Raw genomic sequence first — 19,841 nt, 5'->3', positions numbered from 1 at the left:
GTGAGGTGGCAGCCATTTTGTGTCAGCAGCAGCAAAGCATAGTTTCATTGATGCTGGAAATGGAGCCTTTAATACTAGATTATCTGGAATGTCAGTACAGTAAAATTTTGTTTTTGTTATTTAGGTAGCATGCCAACAATTTCCTCCTCATTATATATAAATTATTCTCCAGCTTGGATTTATTCTGGGATATCTACACTTGCTCTCCGTTTCACAATTATGTTGTTTATTGCAAAAACAAAACATCTATGTCCAAAGCACCTTAAAAACGTCCGATTACCTCATGCTACACAAGCTACACAAACAACCAATTTAAGTGGTGATTCAGTCTCTAAAAATGAAAACAACAGAATCCTTTCTGAGAAACATGAAAATACTTTTAGAACTTCATAGGGGATCTATCTGACAAAAGCTTTTCCTTGCAGAACCAGACTCATCCATGTCCAAGGTTTCCTGGAACTCCTCACTCCCTTAATGTAATAAAACTCATTCTTTCCATAATGTAATGAAATCCTCTTCGTGATGTTATTGCAGCCAAAGTCACTGGGAAATGGTACTATGCAGTAAATTTAGAAGAGACTGTTTAGATTATAATTTAATGTAGTAGATGTCATATGTTAATCTATCGATTCATATTCAATCCCCTTGCCCAGTCCCTGGTGCCATTGCATCACACTCATTCTTTACATCAGGGGTAGGCAACCCTGATCATGCACTGCTGCTATCCAGCAGTTTTTCTATCCTACCTGATGAGTTACTATTTGTCTGAGATCAGGTGTGGTTCATCAGAGACCAGGTAGGATGGAAAACCTACTGGATACCGGCACTCTGAGATCAGGACTGCCTATCCCTGCCCTACAGGGAATATAGAGGTGCAAATTCACGTAACAGAATATCTTTGGACTGCTGAAGGAAACTAGAGCAGTCAGAGGAAACCAGGGGGAAACCAGGGAGAATATGCAAGCTCCACGCAGAAGAGCTGGGGGGGAATTCATAGCCCTAACCCCCAGGGTGTGAGTAGAGAGAGCTTGTCTCTCAGTCAACTGCAAATGCTTGCTTTAGCTAATAGATCTAAGATGTTGACTGACTATGGGCAAAGCCTTTTTCCATAAAAAGCTCCTATTGGTGTTCTGTTAAAGGTGGTACCGATTGGGGTTCTGGTCCTGGGACTGATGCCTGCTCTCCAAAGCCACAGGCCCCCTGTGGTTCACCATCATCATGGCAACGTAGAGCGAGGCCCGAATCATCAAGCTGGGGGTTGGGAGCAGCCAGAATGAACCGGGATGCGCAATCCATAAAGAGGGGGCCGTGCTGAGGGGCTTCGCAGTCGCTGGGAGATGCGAGTACAGTGTTATGGCAACAGCTGCCTTGACCTCCATGTTGGGTCTCTGGGATGCAGCTGTTTGTTGAAATGTTTGGACTGTGATGCATTCTCACACAGTAGCTAACAGGCTTAAAGAATGTTCTTGTATAAGGGAGTGTGCATTTATTTAATTCTTTGGCAAATACATAACATGATAATAAATAAAATTCATTTCCATTAACTACAGAAATTTTACATTGAGCCAAGCTATGTTTCTGTTATAGAGCTGTTGTTTGAATTAAATTTGCTCGCCGAAAGGCCCTCTTCAGTTTTCTTCTGACAAGACTGGACATTAATAGCCTGTGATAATAGTTCCTCAGGAAGTTTTCTTACTTTGCCAACTATGATTTTATGGCTCTCCTGAATTCCCCTCAAACCCAGAGTCAGAAATCCACCTGGAACATTAAATGAAAAAAAGGTATTTTGAGAGGAGTTAATATTGCCTAATACTGCTTTTTCAGAGTACTGGAAGAAAACCTGCCTTGCTGTACACTCATCTGTTTATAGGGAAATGGAGAGAGGAAATATGATTCCGGTAAACTTATCGGTAAAACTGTGATGTGAAAATATTGCCTATGTGCACTATCCCACTGTAAGGGAACAGAACCCAGACATTACTGACACATTTATATGCAAAGATTTCACTTTTGCAAGAGAACAATATTTCAAAGATCAGTCCAGAACCTTTATTTCAGTCTAGAATCAGACTTTTACTAGTATGAACTGGAATGAAAAAATACTGATGCTGCCATGCACTCTGAAGCTCAGGTGTGAAAGGCAGTGAATCCCTCCTGCTTCACTAATCCCAGTCGCTGGGTGCCTATGATCTGACAGGCCATATTTAAACACCCGCAGCTTATGTTTCCCTACAGGACCTGATAAAAGCCTGGAAACCAGGACAGTCCCGACACCTTTGAAGGCCTACTCTAATCCTCAGCGGAGTTCCGCATTTTAACTAACTGTGGCTTGTAGTTCGTGTGCTTTAGCCAGGTGTTCAGTGCCTTTCAGGCCTAAAATCAGCATTTAGCAGAACAGGGCTTTGTGACCTGATTCCTGTCAGTTCTGGCTCTGCACCACATGAATCTGCTGCCCCATTTCTCTTTTTCTGTCAGAGAAATGTTGAACCATGTACAAAATAGGCCACCTTGAACGAGAGGGGGGGTGCACTCAGGAGGGACTGCATCCCATAATGAACGAACAGTATTTCCGTTCCCGATGTCCATAATGCTTTTTGACCTTCCAGATTGTTCTTGCTAATTAATGTCTTGCTAATTAGTGTTCTCTGTAGTCTTGAGCTTTAGCTTTAGCTACGGAGCACATGTCAGCCCTGTTTTTGAGGCAGAGTGGGTTTGCGAGCCGATAGCAGATGGCAGCACTGATCGAACCAGACGGGTGTGACCTTCAAGCCCGCCGTCTCATCTTAGCTCTTGGCATAATTGCAGCTTTGCTGTGACTTTCACCCATATTTAAGAAAAGTTGTGGTTCTCTCCCCTTTGACAAAATGTACGCGAGGGTCTGCCAATTGTGCCTCAGAAAAGAACTAAAATGTGTAAAAGGGTCTCTGCTATAAAACTAGCACTCAAACACTCAACGTACTGTAACTGCGGTACTCGTGAAATCTTCCTATCTGCTCAGACTGAGAGTAACCTTCAGCCCCCAGAGCACTTGCCTGCACTCCTAGCAGGCTCTGTACATTCACTACATTCACTCCTCTTTCTGAGCTTTTCTTGCGCCTCCAAATTCATGTCATTGGTGTCTGTGGTAAAGCGTGATGTGGGACACGAATCGGTAGCCAATAAATGTGTGGGGGCTTATTGAGGGCCCCCTTTGCTCCGGTTTCCTTTAAATGTCTTCCTTTTTGTGTTGTTTCTCACTCAGACACACCAGCCAGCTGTCCTGTCATTCTGTGCACTTGGTTGCTCCCTTGCTGACGTCTGGCTGGAAAACCCTTTTGCGAATGGCATTGATGACTAACAAAGGTCTGCTGTGTTCCTTTATGACTGTAGGACACGACAGGAGATCTTCTTGGCTCACATAAATTGTTTGTCATCGTAACCCTATTGATCAAATACTTTCAAGACTATCAGTAATTGTAACCAGACTGTTTTATTTTTTGCATTTTATTATTTCTACGTAGATATTCTGCACGATTGGCCACTGGTGAAGACGACTGGCATTTCATGATTCTCTTAAATCACAGAGAGAGAAAAGCTAGACATCAGAGGTTAATGAAGCAGACCGACGAGGAGGAACATTTCAGAGGAACCTTTTATTTGAAATGTCAGTGTTCAAGAAAAAGTAGAACGGCAACATAAATATTAGCATATAAAATAAGTGTAACACAGGAGCGCTGATCTAAGCATTTTATAGAAAGATATTTCTGTAGAGTATGGACAAGCTTATCAGCACACGCACATCTATATATTTATGTCTATGATAGTGGCATTCCAGCAGGACAAACACAAAAAGAGAAATCACAAACACAGAAATAGGTTTCATATGGATACAAATGCGTTTTTTTTTGTTGTTTTTTAAATCTTAGTTAAAATTGAGAAAACACAAGTCACAGGTTTCTACTCTATATTTTTCTTATTTACACTGGGGGGGTTAATCAGTCCTCTGGGTGCTTAGTTACTACATGACTACACTTAGATCGAAGAACGTCTCCGTTTTTTTTCCGTTTTCTAAATTAAAAACGTAACACATTCCAGTAGTAAGCCACACTGAAAAGGGCTCTCATTTTTAAACATCGAATTATTAAATGTGATTCATACAGACATCTGGCTCTGAAAAGAAATGGTAATATTTACATTGGGGGGGCACAATGATGGAATGGGGGGAAATGGTTACATACTCGGAATGGTGTGGAGGAGAGGCCTCAGTTCTGTCATTGATCAGGTGGACGGAGGCGACCGGGTCTTTTGGCCCAATGCAGGGTTTCTGGGCCAAGACGAGGCCCAGTATCTGCTTAGGTGTGGGCTGGTGGTCCCACGCAGACTTTCCCAACAGCCTTGGCTCCAAAACCCATCCTGAGTCCTAATTAAACATTGTACAGTTCTATAATTATGCTAGGTCCAGTGTCCCTTAGCTCTATGCTAGCTAGCGCTATGCTATACTTAACCTACAGCAGACCAGCTCCCAGCTACACCAGTGCTGCCCACTGGTGCGTGTGATGTGTGTTCCAGTTGCCGGGTGCTCGGCTACATGCATTCAGCTCGCTGCCCCGGAGCAGCTCGGGCTCATGTTAGGGATGCGTGCAGTCAGATCTGCAGCATGCAGCAGACTGGCATGCAAAGCGGCTAACGCGTTCAGCGAGGTGAGCAGCGGAAGCCCCGCACACACACCCCTCACGCAGAGCGACAGGATGATCCACCAGCACTGAAACTGCTCCACGTTCCTCTCGATGCAATAGGACATAAAAAAAAAAAATCTTAAAGCCAAAACTCTTCTCCAAGTTAACAAGACATTTGCATTTTTTTGTTATGTATTAATGCAAATTTTTTTTGATTGCTGGCAAGAACCTCCAACCAATTAAAATCCATTTCCCCCACCTGCGATGCATAGTTTAGCTTCTGTGGTTCTCAGTCTGCAGATACATATCATCGTATCTGCCTGTTCTAAGAGTCATCTAATCCGAAACGTCGCTCGCTCTTTCCACCATGAAAAGCATCTACTGTGCACCTCGTGAAAAATGGAAATGTCAGCGTCACTCTCGATAGGTTTAAAAAAAAAAAAAAAAAAAAAAAAAAAAACTTTCATTGTTAATACTGAGTCACAGGGCAAAGAGATCACATCCCTGTTCAATTATCATTTGAACTTTACCTCATAAAAATCCCTCTGGATTTAATGTTGCCTTCAATGCCCTAATCCCTCCCCATTTTAAACCAGCATTAAAAGAAAATCATGTTATATTCATATAGTAGGATATATGCACATTACAGGTTAGCTCGTGAGTTTAAAAAAAGGAAGCAGAAATGAGTCCAGAAATGTGAAAGCTCACTACATCACTCTGCAACACAGACCTAACAACGAATAAAAATCAGCCAAAAAAAGAATGAAACCGGGTGTCCTCACACGCGGACATCCGCCCCTCGCTTGAAGCTCATCTCTGCCACCCCTCACTTCTTTTCTTTCTTGGCAGACTTCTTCTTGCTGGCAGGCGTCTGGGCAGCCTTGGGGGGCTCGGCCTGGGTCGGGGGCGGAGCCTGGGCCTGGGGCGGAGGCAGGGCCTGCTGCTGGGGGTTGGCCGTCAGGGTCGCGGTGCTTCCTGGGATGTAGACATTCTGACGGTAGTCGGGCACGTGCTGCAGGGTGAACTGGGGGCTGTAGCGGGTGCTTAGGCCCATGGTCCCGGGTCCCAGAGTGGCAGTGGCCTCACTCACCTCTAGAAAAGGTGGGAAATACATTGTCAGTGGCTCAGTGTATGTGGGTATGGTATGAGACACTGTGCGCATGATCAGAAGGTCACTGGTTCAAAACCCACAGTTTGCAATGTGATTTATCAGGTGGGCCCTGAATTGTTCCAGGGACCGGCTAGACCCATTTTCTAAAAAATGTAAAAAGTGTTGGTTAAATAAATTAAACCTGTAATGACCACATGCATAATTATGGGGTCCAAGCCGCTCCCCACACCCCTTGCTGAAAGCCCCGTGTGTCGCAACAGAGGGTGCGATTTGTTCCGTCAGTCAAGGCTAAAATGGAGGAAGTTTCAAAAGAAGAAAAGGGGACCAAAAAAAAAAAGAAAAATTGTGGAAACAGTGAGCGTGATCCCACTGGCAACGAGCAGTGGAATTTGAGAATGTGTGCATGAGTGCATATTTCTGAGACGGCTGCACTGCTGGGAACTCACAGTGTTTATGTGCTGCTCATTGCATGCATTTACATTTATTAGACGATCTTGTCCAAAACAGCATACAGAGAGCAGGGTCAGAATCCCTGAAGCAAAATTGGAGTTAAGGGCCTTGCTCAAGTGCCAAATGGTGAAATCACTCTGCTAGCTATGGGACTTGAACCCATGACCTTCCAATGACTGGCACAGAGTCTTAACCCGCAGAGCCACACCACCCTATGATTACACACTGTTCTATGCTGTCCCACTCTCGCTCCGAGTCCCTTCAACAAGCCACATCCATGACACACCATGTTGTAATCAGGTTTCACTGGGAGGGTTATTCCATTCAGCAGCTGTTTTGCCTGTAGCTGGGATGAGCACAGACAGTGTTGCTAGTCTGACAACTGGTGGGCCAGAAGCTTGTTCTTGGGCTAGCTCCTAAGCTTAAAATATACAGCTAAACAACTAGAACTTATGGGGGGAGGAAGCTAAGCAGTAAAATAATTATTAAAATTATACTCATGCTTGAATTCATTCACTGCAAGACTTCCCAGGTCAGCTAAAGGTATATTCCGGAAACCTGGGGCAGAGGTGTGAAAACCTCTTTTTCTTCGCTCCTGTATCCATGCCCCAGGCTGTGATGCACTTATGAGAGGAAGCATCAATGGGGGGCCCTTTTGTCCCGTAACGCTACCCGACAGGAGGCTGGCCGGAGCACGGAGGGGCTGCTTTCCCCGGGCACCTCGCTCAGAAGCCACCGCAGTGGCGGAGCGACGATGTGCTTTTATCAATGAGCCGTGGCTGTGAACCGGGAACAAAGAGTCCCCTGTGCATCGAAAGCGCTTCATTAGCAGGCTCCGTCCACAGCAGCGAGGCCCCGAGCTGCTTTCACTCGCTCGCCTTGCTCTGCACTTCACTCCCAGCCCATTAACAGTGGAAAACAATCCGCTCTTTTTTTTGCCAAACCCACTTGCACATAGTGCCTCTGGAACAGTAGCAATTTTTTTTTGGAAAACCAAAACATAAGATTTTTGCTTGGAGTGTGATGGCAAAGACACCTCTTGACGTGGTGGGGGGGTCAGACTGCCATGGTGTGCCCCCCCCGAAGCAAGCTAGCATAGGTTCTGGCAGATGTTTGAACGAGAGAGTAGAGGACATTCTAGTTCCATGTTAAAATTAAGATACACTTCCTAATGAGAACAACCATGTCCAATTAACCAGGAACTGCTTGGTTCTGCTACAGAAAGTGGCACCAGGACCAGGCTTCATCAAGGAGATGCAGAGACATGCAGAGAGGAGGACTGAATCGTACCGTTGGCAGCAGCCATGAGAGCCTGGAGTTGCTCAGCCTCGGTGGGCGGGTTGGGCCAGGGTCCGGTTCCCACGGCCCCTTCAGGTGGAACGCCAGCTCTGTGGGAACACGAGCGCCAGGACGTCAGTGAGTTGTACAGAGAACAGTCAGGGGCTCCCATTTGCTGTGAAGCAGCAGCCATTTTGTTTCGGCCGTGCGGGGGGGGGGGGGGGGGGGGGGGGTTAGAGACAGGAAATGAGGCCTAGCAGCAGAGCAGCGGGGGTGATAGCAGAACGATGGGAAACGCACACATCATTTCCTTTAACCATGACAGCTGTGGACGGCACAGGTGTGTTCTGCACAACCAGTGTAATGTCGGGTAATAATAACCACGGCCCAACCCCTCGGCCCCATGATGGTATGGGCAGCGGCTCCGCCCAGCACAGTGCAGGCTGGCCGGGCATTAAATCAGAGCAACCCGACACCAGCCCCAGCAGCTGCAGATAAAACAGCTCGCCAGGCATGGTGTGCACATGTCCTTTGTGTTACCGCGGTTACAAGCTGCACCCCCGCCTTCATCTACAACAATTAGATAACATGAGCCCATATGAGCCGGGAATGTCTCACTGGAAACATTTTACAAGGATAAAATCGTGACCCACATCTGAATAGGTTCTTCCTGTGTGCCGCGTCTCCCAATAGGAAGAGCACACATCGCCAAACGGACAACATTATCTTCTCGTCCTTTGTGAATGAGAAGTATCAATATGTGTCTCCCAACCCCTGCATCTTTCCTACACACACACAGAAAGGTCCTTGCTCCCTAGTTGTTCTGATGTGGTTTCCTTCCTGCTAGAGCCCCGAGCAAAGTGTCTGGAAAGTTCCACTAGAGCAAGGTTCCAGCTCTCTTTGTCTGCCGAATAAACATAGGTTTCCAAACTACATCGACACATAGGAACCTCGACAAACTCCATAAGTCTGGCAGTCACTGTCAATGTAGGAGCGAATGTCGTGAAGAATTATCAATGGGCTGGAGGCCCAATTGTTTTTGGTGATTTCTGCACCTTACTGGACTGCATATCAGCAGTCCACAGCACAGGCTGCTGTACGGCAATTCGCAGCGATAGCAGAATCCTCCTCCCACTTGCCCACAGTGACTGAACAGGAAAAAATTACATTTTTAGCTTAAAATAAAATAAACCCTCCGCCATTTTATGGGAAATCACTACACTTACCAACTATAAGACCTTGTCCTTGGCTAAAATCCTGAAATCCACACAGTGATCTCACAGACAGAGCGTGTTTGTGAAAAATCACAGCTAGCATTACGTGTGTTAGATTAAAAAGGCCATCGCTCATAAAACTTGCTCACCAATCATTAAGCATCTAGAGAAATACTTACATTTCTCAAAATTGTGAAATCTGAGCACGTCAGATAAATATATCAGATGAAAACGTCTTCCCTTCCCAATGTGCCCCCACACTGCGCCATACCACGTCACGAAAACACAACTTGTTTTAAATTGCACATAAACCATCTGTTAGTATTTCACTTGTGTGCTGTGTATTTAATTTTCACCTTTTACCTGTCTTTGCACTTTGTCTTGGATTTGTACAGTGCATTAGCATCTTTGTACTTTACATACTTCACTACTGCATGCACAATCATTTCCCCCCTGGGATCAATAAGGTTTATCTCATAAATATCTGTGGTCAAATTCCCTTCTCAGTGTTTCAGTGTTTAACATTAAGCATTTTATCTGGTAAACAAAACCACCATTGTGAGACAAACAGAATGGCAGCACATTCATAAAAAAAAAGCACACTCATTAATTATGAAGAGCACTGCGGCATCACATGTAACAGTAACAGCGATGAGCATCTACCCTAACACCGCCTACTGAACACAAAGGCACAGCGCAGATTTACTGACAGCGTGCTACACAGATCCAAGGAGAACAAGCGCAGCTGCACATCGCTCTGGCGTAGCGCTTCATGAAGGCAACTACCAAACACATCTGTACCTGGTTCTCTTATTTGATGTCCATCTCAGCTCTGCGGATTCTAGTTTGGAACAACTGCAAAATGGGCATCCAGTCGTCTTCAGTTAGAGTCATGCACCAGAGTGATAAACAATTATCTTCACTCAAGTTAGCTTCATATCGTGGACACTACAGCAGCAGGCTAACAGTAGGGCTCTGAATAATGTCAGTGCTGGTCGCTTTCGGCCCTTCACTAAAAATCCATAGGCCGCATTTCCCCCAGCGTGACATATTTCAGGACTCCCTGGAGGCTGTTGACACTGCCAAAAATACTTCTTTGAATTTCCATTGGAATGAGGGGAATTAACACAGAACTGGACTCTGACCAGCACAGTGACGCTGGCTTGAAGAGACTCCTATGTCTGCAACAGCTTGTTACACAGCATAACCATTTTAGGGGGTGATGCATGACTTGCAGAAGGTTTAGGAGTCAGCTTGGGTGGCACCTAATTTTTCATACTATACCTTCGGAAGAGTATACCATGGTATAAGGAATTTTTGCAGTATTTTCGAAAGCATATTTTGAATTTTTGGCGATAAATTCCTTTGCCTCTCCCACATCAACCTCCACCCCGGCAATATTTCAAAATACCATAGTATACCCAATATACTGCGGGATACCCAAAATACCACGGTATATTGCATTACCTGGATACCACCCAAGCTTATTTTAGAACAAAGGTCTGCTGTGGCACCCACATAAAAGTACATCATCTGAGGAGAATATCAAGGAAAAAAACAGGGAAGTTGCCTCAGATAAATGGCTGTGCTGAAGATTTCATAATACAAACATGTTATTTCTAAGTCACTCACCCACTAGGTCCAGGTCGCTGGTTCTGGGAGAACCTCCAGTCAGTGTTGGGGGGCTTTTGCTGCAAAAATAAATGAAAGAGCCTTTTAATATTGTAACAAAAGTAAAAACTCATATTGTTATAGGTCTGGTTTTGAATAGCTCTGAGAGGAGCTACTGAAACCCAGTGTAGAGGCATTTGGGTGGCTGGAACTGGCCCAATCCAGTGGTCCTCCAGCTTCTCTGTATGACACACACACACGCAGAAGTAAGACTGCTGGCCACGAACAGACACAGCAAGGCCGGCTTTGCAGTGACTTGGCGGTGACCTCACTGGACTGCAGAGCCGCCACACTGGCAATAAAAAGTCATCGAACCACCACAAACACAATCAGCTCATTCGATGTCATAAACACAGAAAGACTTTGGCGGTGATGAGAAGAGGGAGAACAAGCAAATCAGGCAGCGATTATTTTGCGAGTGGGTGTTCAGAAATGTGTCGCTTCCCCAAAGAAAAAAGCGAGACTTGACTGTAGACTAGGTGGTCAGAATGACTTCATAGCCGCCTGTGAATGTCTGCCTCTGTGGCACCTAATCTTGGTACGTGTTCACTTACACAGAAGTTGCCTGTAAGAACCATTAGTCACAAGCCATAACAGCACAACCTGAGACAAGTAGAGCTGGCCTTGATAGCCTGTGAGTGACATCATACACTATGACAATGATTAGCTCAGTGATTTCAAGGATGCACCTAAATACTCGTCAATGTGTTTTGTACAAACCATTTTAGGAATTTAAGGCCATTCCCTTGAAATGGAAAAAACAGTAACATATCTTATGCAACATCATATAAGCCGTCATCTTTCAAAACACTCTGATTAAAATTGTCGTTATAAAAATAATGCCATTATACAGGAGCAGTCACCGTTGGTAAATCTCACCCTAAATGCTGTCCTTAGGCACTCTGCAGGACAACTGGCTTCCCTGCTGCCACCGTGGTCCAGCCATTCCGACCAGCACACTTCAAAGAGGCACTAATTGCTGAGAAACCACATCTGGATCCCATACCCTTCATCTCCGAGGCCACAGGCCCACAAAGTGCATCACGAGCACAATAAGTGGAACACTTTCGGGGCATTCGTACACACGTGCTGGGACCAGAACCAACATCGGAGCTGGGTTGGGAGACACGCGGCTCGCGGGCCAGATTTCGTAAAGTGCAGGTTGCCAGGAAAATACGTCTGAGCCAAAAAAAATACTGACAAACGTGTCCTCACAGACCACAGGGTAACAGACCTCAAACACCTCAAGAAGCCACTCGTGATACAGATTTTAGCACTATTAATCTTCATACGCTTTTTTGTGTCATAATAAAACTGTTTCATTTGCAATGACCAAAATCACAAATAAGCTTAATGATTGTGCAGAGAGACAGAGGCGCCTGCTGGGTGTTCGAAATTGGACAATAGGGGACACAATGCTGGCTCCCTGGGTGTGAAGTGGAACCATGCTGGCTCTGTCTAATCCTATTCTCTGCTGCCGAGCCGCAGGGAGGGTGCCTACAGAAGAATGCCACGCCTCAGCCTGCACGTGTCGCACAGACAGATGGTGCCCCCCCCCCACGTAGAAGAGGATTCAGAGAAGCGCAAGAACATGTCCCCACCCCATCTGACTCCAGCCTGGATGGCCAGAACGACACACAATTACTCATGTTACGAATAAGAAAGGCATCGAGAAAACAGGCCTGGACATGATTCTGTTCCACAGGATGTGGGTCAGCACATATGGCGACGTCATGTGACTTGCAGTCAGCTTCACAGGATAGCAGGAAGCCAAAGGCCAGCCAGTGACCCAGAGAATCCTGTTTTTTAGCCCCCATTTCCCCCTCCCCCCCCTTTCCTTTTTTCCTCTGGGGGCTTTCCTGTGAATGAGCAACACTGTCTTTATACTACTACACAGGAAACTGAACAAGGAAAACACATTTACCTGCCTCCAGTCCGATATGCCACGGAAATCTTATTCCCCACCTTCCGGATTTTGCGCTGTGCGATGCAGAAACACACAGCACTTCCCAGATGCATTTGTAATTAATCATAGTAAAAAAAAATCCCATCAATACTCAAATGGAAGTGGAAAGGCATCTCAGAGTAAATGCTTGTGAACACGAGAGGAGACCCAGTCCACTGACCAGGGATGTAGCTAGAAATTCAGGAATTCGGGGCACCTGACAAAATGACTCCTTGGGCTCCCCCCAATGATATTATTTTACATGTTTAAGGGCCCCTGTAAAGTGCTAGGGTGCCTGAATCTGTCAGGGTATCCACTGACATCATACCTACCAAAGGACAGGGAATTCACACAAGCTGCGTTAATTGGCTGAGCCCCTCACCTCTTGCGCAGCGATTAAGTGTTTTCTGGAGAGCGTCATGCTCAGTGTGTTGTTGTGACTCAGCATGGGCGTCTTGACGAACACAAAGTCACTGCGGCTCGACAGGGTGGAGTAACAGGGCCTGTAGGTGTGGGTGTTGGGGTCCGTGGGACCCCCCACCACCTCCACATACTTGATGGGCCCGTCGGTGTTGAGCTGCAGATGGAGGTTCTTGTGGGAGCGCTGCTGGGCCTGCCGGGAGCGCAGGCTGCGGCGGCTGTAGCAGCAGGAGTCCTCGCAGGAGGTACCGCAGCCGGGATCAGCGCCCCGGCGTAGGCAGCGCACCGCCAGCACCACCACCGTCACGAAGCACACGGCCGAGACGCTGGCCAGGGAGACGATCAGGTAGAGGATGGAATCAGCCATCCCCCCTCCTATGGTCGTCCTCCTAGTATCGGGGGCGGCCTGAGAGCTCTTCTCCTCCACAGTCACGCTGACCTCCACGCTGGTGGAGAGCGATGGCTTCCCGTTGTCCTGCACCACTACCACGAAGTTGTACATGGAGCCTTCCTCCTCCTCTTCCTCCTTCAGCCTCCGGGCTGTCGTCAGTTCGCCAGTGTGTGGGCCGATGCGGAAGTGGTTGGCGTGTGGCCCGGGCGCGATGCTATAGAGGAGCCAGGCGTTGTGGCCGCTGTCCGGGTCCACGCCCACGATCTTGCCCACGAGGTAGCCGGCCCCGGCAGACCGTGGCACCCGCAGCTGCATGTTGCCGTCCCTGGGGACCGGCGGGTACAGGATGACAGGCGAGTTGTCATTCTGGTCGGTGATGAACACATGCACGGTCACGTTGGAGCTCTGGGCAGGCAGGCCGCCGTCCCGCACCTGCACATTCACCCTGAAGGCTTTCAGCTGCTCGTGGTCAAGCGAACGCACGGCTTGGAGACGCCCGGTCTCTGAGTCCACGTACACGTACGAGGACACGGGCGAACCATCCACCATGCCATCCAGGATGGAGAAGGAGAGGCGAGAGTTCTCGCCCACGTCCGGGTCGTACGCAGACAAGGTGAGTAGCAGAGCGCCCGGCGCATTATTCTCCGTCACATCCACTGTGTAGGATGGCTGGGAGAAGGCGGGGGCGTTGTCATTCACATCCAATAGACGTACCACGAAAGCTGACTGTGATGAAAGGGGCGGGGACCCAGAATCTGTAGCTGTCACTACAACAGTGTATTCGGCCACTGTCTCCCTGTCCAGCACTTCAGTGGTGACTACAGTATAGTGTCCCTGAAAGGGTGAGTTCAATTTAAACGGCAATCCAGCAGGAATCCTCAAAGTCACTTCACCATTCTTCCTGGAGTCCTGGTCTTTAACGTTAATTAGCGCGATGACCGTGCCCAGTTCTGAATCCTCCTTAACGGGACTGTTGAGAGAAGTTATCGTCACCTCGGGAGTGTTGTCGTTCACGTCCGTGATTTCAACTTTAATGGTGCAGGAGCCCTCCATAGCCGGGCTGCCTCTGTCGCGGGCCTGTACGGTGATGTCATACACATCCGCCTTCTCGTAATCCACCTCGCCGGTTACGCGCACTTCCCCGGTTTTAGCATCCACACTAAACAATTTGAGCACTTGGTCTGGTGTGTACTTACTAAACAGAAATGAAATCTCCCCGTTCAAACCGGAATCTGCATCAGTAGCATTAAGTTTAGTGACTAAAGTACCTGGAGGAGAGTTTTCTAAAAGACTTACTCTTTTCGATGGCTCATCGAACACTGGCGCATTGTCATTTACGTCCAGTATTTTAATAATGACCGTAGTAGTACCTGATTTTTCTGGTTTCCCCCCGTCCACGGCTGTGAGCAAGAGGCGAAATTCGCCTTGCTTTTCTCTGTCCAAAGCCTTTTCCAGTACCAACTCTGGAAATTTACTGCCGTCGCTCTTGGTTTCGACCTTTAGAATATAACAATCGTTTGGACTTAAAAAGTAAGTGCGTAGTGAGTTGAGACCAACATCTAGATCCTGTGCGCTTTGAAGCCGAAACGTGGTCCCCGGAGCGGCCGCCTCGGACATCTCCAGTGAGATGTTCCTGCTGGGGAATTGCGGAGCGTTGTCATTCACGTCCGTAATCTCCACCACAATTCGGTTTACTTCTAAAGGATTTTCTAGTACGATCTGAAAGTGCAGAGAACAAGTTGAACTTAATTCACACGTGCGTTCCCTGTCGATAGTCTTTTTAATTACCAGCGCTCCGGTCGCGGAGTTCACATCAAAGTACTGGGCGTTAGAATCCGAAACGACTCGTAGTTTCCTCTTGGAAATACTCCGAACATCCAGTCCCAAATCTTTAACAACATTTCCAACAAAGGCTCCAGGTTGTAATTCTTCCGATACGGAATAACTTAGTTCAAGAGACGCAACAAACAGGTCCGTAAGGTTACAAAACAGGCACACCGCGAACCATCGCACGGCCCGTTTCCTTTTTCTACATTCCATTATGAAAAGCCTACTGAAATAACTGCAAACGAAGCGATCAATCCATTATCCCGTTACGCTACATTGTGTCAAATAGATATTCCGAACGTGGCGTTAAAACAAAAAGGTAGTTCATAGCGCCCTACTTTTTTTGAAAAATAAAAAAGTACAAACAAGACGCCATCCTCCCGGAGCCCGCAGTGCTGGAAGAACTGTGGTGGCCCACGAGGGGCGGGGGAGCGAATCCCACACACAGGCCAGCGTTCTATTGGAGGAGAAAACTATTCTTTCCTGAATCGGAACGGGAAAAAAGAAAGAGAATAAATAGAAGTTGATTGAAGAGGATGTATATTATACACACGGACTGCCTTCTAAGAGCCGCCGCACTTTGTTAATCGCCAGAGATACGTCAAACACGCAAAATAATGCCCATCTTTTATAAACGTATAAACTTCAGTAATTTACGATTTTTACAGATTGTACAGGTAGAGACTACTAAATGAAACCCGCGTTATTTTTCCTTTAAAATTTCAGTTTGAACTGATAGTCAAAACAGTATTGAGTTCTCTGCGAACTTCAGCCTAGTAAAATAACGGAATGCTGCTAACCATTATTGTATGAAAATTTCCACCAGGGGGCGTGGTTTAAACTCTTGATTATTATTCTGATTGTTATTCTATTGTTACTTTTATTGTCATATCTTAGTTGTTGATTAGTGGAGAAATACACCTAAAGGCATGTAAGCTCTATATGTGTCGGCCTGCATTCGAAGAGATGTAACATCTCTAGTATAAAATTACGTCAAGGAAGTTGCAATTTTATTCTGATTGTTATTCTATTGTTACTTTTATTGTCATATCTTAGTTGTTGATTAGTGGAGAAATACACCTAAAGGCATGTAAGCTCTGTATGTGTTGGCCTGCATTTGAAGAGATGTAACATCTCTAGTATAAAATTACGTCAAGGAAGTTTCAAACAATTGCACATTCATACATATATCATATTTTTACAACTAGACAGGGTGATGCCATTAGTTGGGTCCTAAACCATCAAACTTTAAAAGTATTTATAAAATTATTTTTCTCTATTTAGCCATATCTTTGAATATTATATAAATTTCTGTGATATCAGATAGAGTGGTGGTTTTGCTTGCTTTTCTTGGTGGCGTTCTTGGGCTTTGCGGCTGAAATCCAAGATTCGGTAGAGGAAGCCGCTCTCCAATGATATGCCAGCTGTCATTTTGGAATCATTCTGCAGTGACACTGCAAGTTTAGTTTGCAATTCCCCTAGATTGTACAGTGAAAACAGAGATGCCTGTTGTCTCCCTTGATTTAAAGGAGATTCAGGCACTGTGACCCTTGTCAGCTCTTACTGCCATTACCTTTGCAATAAAGTACTCCACTGATGCAAGGCTGATCACTTGGCAGCAGAGAGCTAAATACATTGCCATTCTGATCTGGAATGTATGACACAAATTATGGTGCTGCTGTACTGCGGCAAAGAGTCTTTGTCCTTCAGTTGTACCTGAATCTGAATCACATGCTGCTCCTTACAGTTAAAGCTCTACATGCTATAATGTTATAGTTACCATCCTCCTTTATATTGGAATCAATTATGGAGAATAATGTTCCCTCCAACATTGATACTGTATCCAGTATTTAACACATTATCATGGCCATGAAATAGAAGTTAAATATCACCCTTTTGACCACATATGTTAAGAATCTACAAGAATAAAAAAAAATGTGAACAGTGGTGAATTATAATTATTATGTAGAACTTTTTACTAATATGTTAATATTAATATGTGCCATCCCATGTTAAAGAAAGATCATCTCAAATATGGTCCATCCATCCATTTTCCAAACCACTGGGTCACGGGGGGTCTGGTGCCTATCCCGGAAGCAATGGGCACAAGGCAGGGAACAACCCAGGATGGGGGGCCAGCCCATAGCAGGGCACATTCACACATGCACACCTCTAGGAGCCTATGCATTTCATATGATTTGAGTAATTAATAGTAAATAATATTGATTCAAGGTACAAGTTTATTAGTTTGAAAAATATGATTTAAAAATGTTAAGATTTATAGGATCTGTAATGTTTAAAAGCAGGACTTTTAATGTAGTTCTGATGGACACTATTGGGGTGCTTTTCTTATGATAAGGGGGTGGGGGATATAGGTTGTAGGAGAGAGAGATTAGATTGGAGTGAAATAGTTTTTTGACCTCCTGAGCGTCAAGCTAAGCTTCAATGGGAACATAACACCTATGGGCAATTTAGTAACTCCAATTAGCCTTAGCATGTCTTTAGACAGTGGGGGGAAACCAGAGAAAACCCCACGACGCCATGGGGAGAACATGCAAACTCCACACACATAACCCAGGCGGAGATTCGAACCCAGGTACCAGAGGTGTGAGGCAACAGTGCTAACCACTGCACCACCATGCCGCCCCCAGTGCTAACCACTGCACCACCATTCTGCCCCGACAAGCTATGTATATATATATATATATATATATATATATATAATATGCACATTTGCAGGCTATATTGGAGCCACAATTAATTCACATTATAAAGAATTCTCATAGTCAGAATTTCACCCATTTGCTTCACATTACTGCTTACTTAGACTCCAGGCCAATTGCAATCCTAGGCTATCTGAAGAAGCAGAATGAAAGGACCAGGCCGAATGGGGTGCCAGTCCATCGCAGGGCAAACATCCTCACACTACGGGCAATTCAGAGACACGGATTCATCCAACAGCTCGGTTTCAAACACAGAAGGAAACCAAAGTAACTGGAGAAAAATCATATGACTACAGGGAGGTCGTGCACCTCCACACACGAAGAAAAGTAGGAATGAGGCCTGAGACCCCAGGGGTGCGAGGCTGCAGTGCTGCCCACTGAGCTGTTATGCTACACTTAAAATCTTAATTGTGAGGTAAAAATAAATGCAATCACTTGAGCATGTTCATGCCTCCACTGGGACCATGTGTGCTCTGACACAGAAAGGCTTCTGCTACCTTCTTTGCCTTAAAGATTCAGGTTCTTGTTAGGAATCATTGTCACTAACATGCTAAATCCTTTCAGCTGTAGATTCACAGTATCCTCTGAAAATAACACACAATCTTCTCTTTCTTCTCTTTCTTCCTGTTCTAGTTCTTTCAAAGAGGACCCTTTCCCAGATCCATACCAAAATACTTGTTAACACCTTTTCAGCTAATCAACAGCTTCATGTAAAAACTCCCAGTACAATTTCAGGTTCCACATAATATATATATATCTTTTGGTAATTCCATGGTAATCTTGTAGTGGAACTGTTCATACTTCACAGAAATGTACCATTCCAAAAGTGTATGTACCATTCCAAATGGCTACCGTTTCCATATGTTTCCATTTCACCATTTCACTGTGGATTGTTCATTCAGTAAGCATTTGGAGTAATACCTACATCAGACCAAAAAAGCTTAATTTAAATTCTACTAAAATATAGTATGAATGTGTCTATTAATATATGTATTCACATCCAAACCTATTGTGAAAACCAGATTGTGACAAATACATTAACAAAGGGAGAGACCGTTTCTGGGTTTCTATTTAGGATACAATTTGTGACTTGGGAATATCCAGAAGAAATATTCATTCATTCATTAATTTTCCATACCCACCTGCCCAATGCAGGGTCGTGGGGTCTGGGCTCTATACCGAAAACAACAAGTACAAGGCAGGGAATTCAGAAGGAACATAATTATCATAATTATTATTACACCCACATCTGGAAGACAGAACTATTGGCAGTACATCTGATACGCAGACTACAATAATTATACCAGGCATTAGAATAAGGAGCCAGGTAATTTCAAGGAAAATGTAAAACTGCAACAATAAAGCCATTTTCCTCTTAGATGTTTACATACAAATTATGTTGCATTAAATATGCATCAGGGATAGCATGGTGGTCACTGTGTCGCATTCTGCTGTCTCACATCTTCAGGGTTGAGGGTTTGAACCACCCGGGTTCTTAATGTTCAGAACTTCCATGTTCTCTCTGTTGCACAGCTCTTGTTTCACAGTTCAAAGATAACCATGTAGGCTAATGGGCATCGCTGAATTGCCCATGTGTGTTGTGATAAATCGTCACTTTATCCACAGCATTATCGTGTCTTATACCCTACAATGCCTGAAATACATCCTGAGGCCTGGATACTTGGCTAGAAAATGAATGAATGTTGTCTACTGTAGCATTTCTGACATTTCTAATAATCAGTTTTCTCTTCATTTCGAAAAACTAATAGCCACTTTACCATCTTCTAGTTCAATCATATTTTCTAAATCTGAGAGCTACAGTTGAAAACACTCTGAAAAAATAAGTGATGGAAACATGTAATATTTGCTTCAAATTATGGATGGTGAGCACTGTGATGATATAAAGAATAAATATTGGCCTACGATATTTGTCAGCTATGCTTGTATAGACGGGGAAGTTATAAAATTAGATGAACTGTTAATTTTTCTGCTAAATATTTGCCGTCCATCTACTGCTTAATATATCCATCCATCCATCTTCCAAACACTTATCCTGCAGTGCATAAAGATTTTCATTATAAACGGAGCATTCCAAGCAAACCTTTTCGTAGGTCCTCTGAAAAGTTAGAATCGAATCTGAATGCAAAGTAATGGTA

The 19,841-nt window shown here is 45.1% G+C and overlaps 1 protein-coding gene across 48 annotated transcripts in view; it reads right to left on the bottom strand.

Annotated features, from left to right (window-relative positions):
* Nucleotides 1-3,613: 3,613 nt before the first annotated feature.
* The window catches only part of LOC125750548 (protocadherin gamma-C5-like), a 221,901-nt gene continuing 205,673 nt past the window's right edge, over nt 3,614-19,841 (bottom strand). For 29 of the 48 annotated variants that reach the window (XM_049028520.1, XM_049028523.1, XM_049028525.1 and 26 more), the window contains 4 exons: nt 10,341-10,399; nt 9,510-9,563; nt 7,507-7,604; nt 3,614-5,747 (listed from right to left, as the gene is read on the bottom strand). In XM_049028520.1, the coding sequence (XP_048884477.1) occupies nt 5,482-5,747; nt 7,507-7,604; nt 9,510-9,563; nt 10,341-10,399 (477 nt within the window). In that variant the 3' untranslated portion in view covers nt 3,614-5,481. Of the gene's footprint in view, nt 5,748-7,506; nt 7,605-9,509; nt 9,564-10,340; nt 10,400-12,706; nt 17,494-19,841 lie in introns of those variants that run through there. The other 19 variants (XM_049028544.1, XM_049028546.1, XM_049028548.1 and 16 more) reach the window with 3 other exon arrangements.

The sequence above is a fragment of the Brienomyrus brachyistius genome, chromosome 10 (genome assembly GCF_023856365.1).
Source record: "Brienomyrus brachyistius isolate T26 chromosome 10, BBRACH_0.4, whole genome shotgun sequence".
Lineage (NCBI taxonomy): Eukaryota > Metazoa > Chordata > Actinopteri > Osteoglossiformes > Mormyridae > Brienomyrus > Brienomyrus brachyistius.
This window is presented reverse-complemented; position numbering and strand designations above follow the sequence as displayed.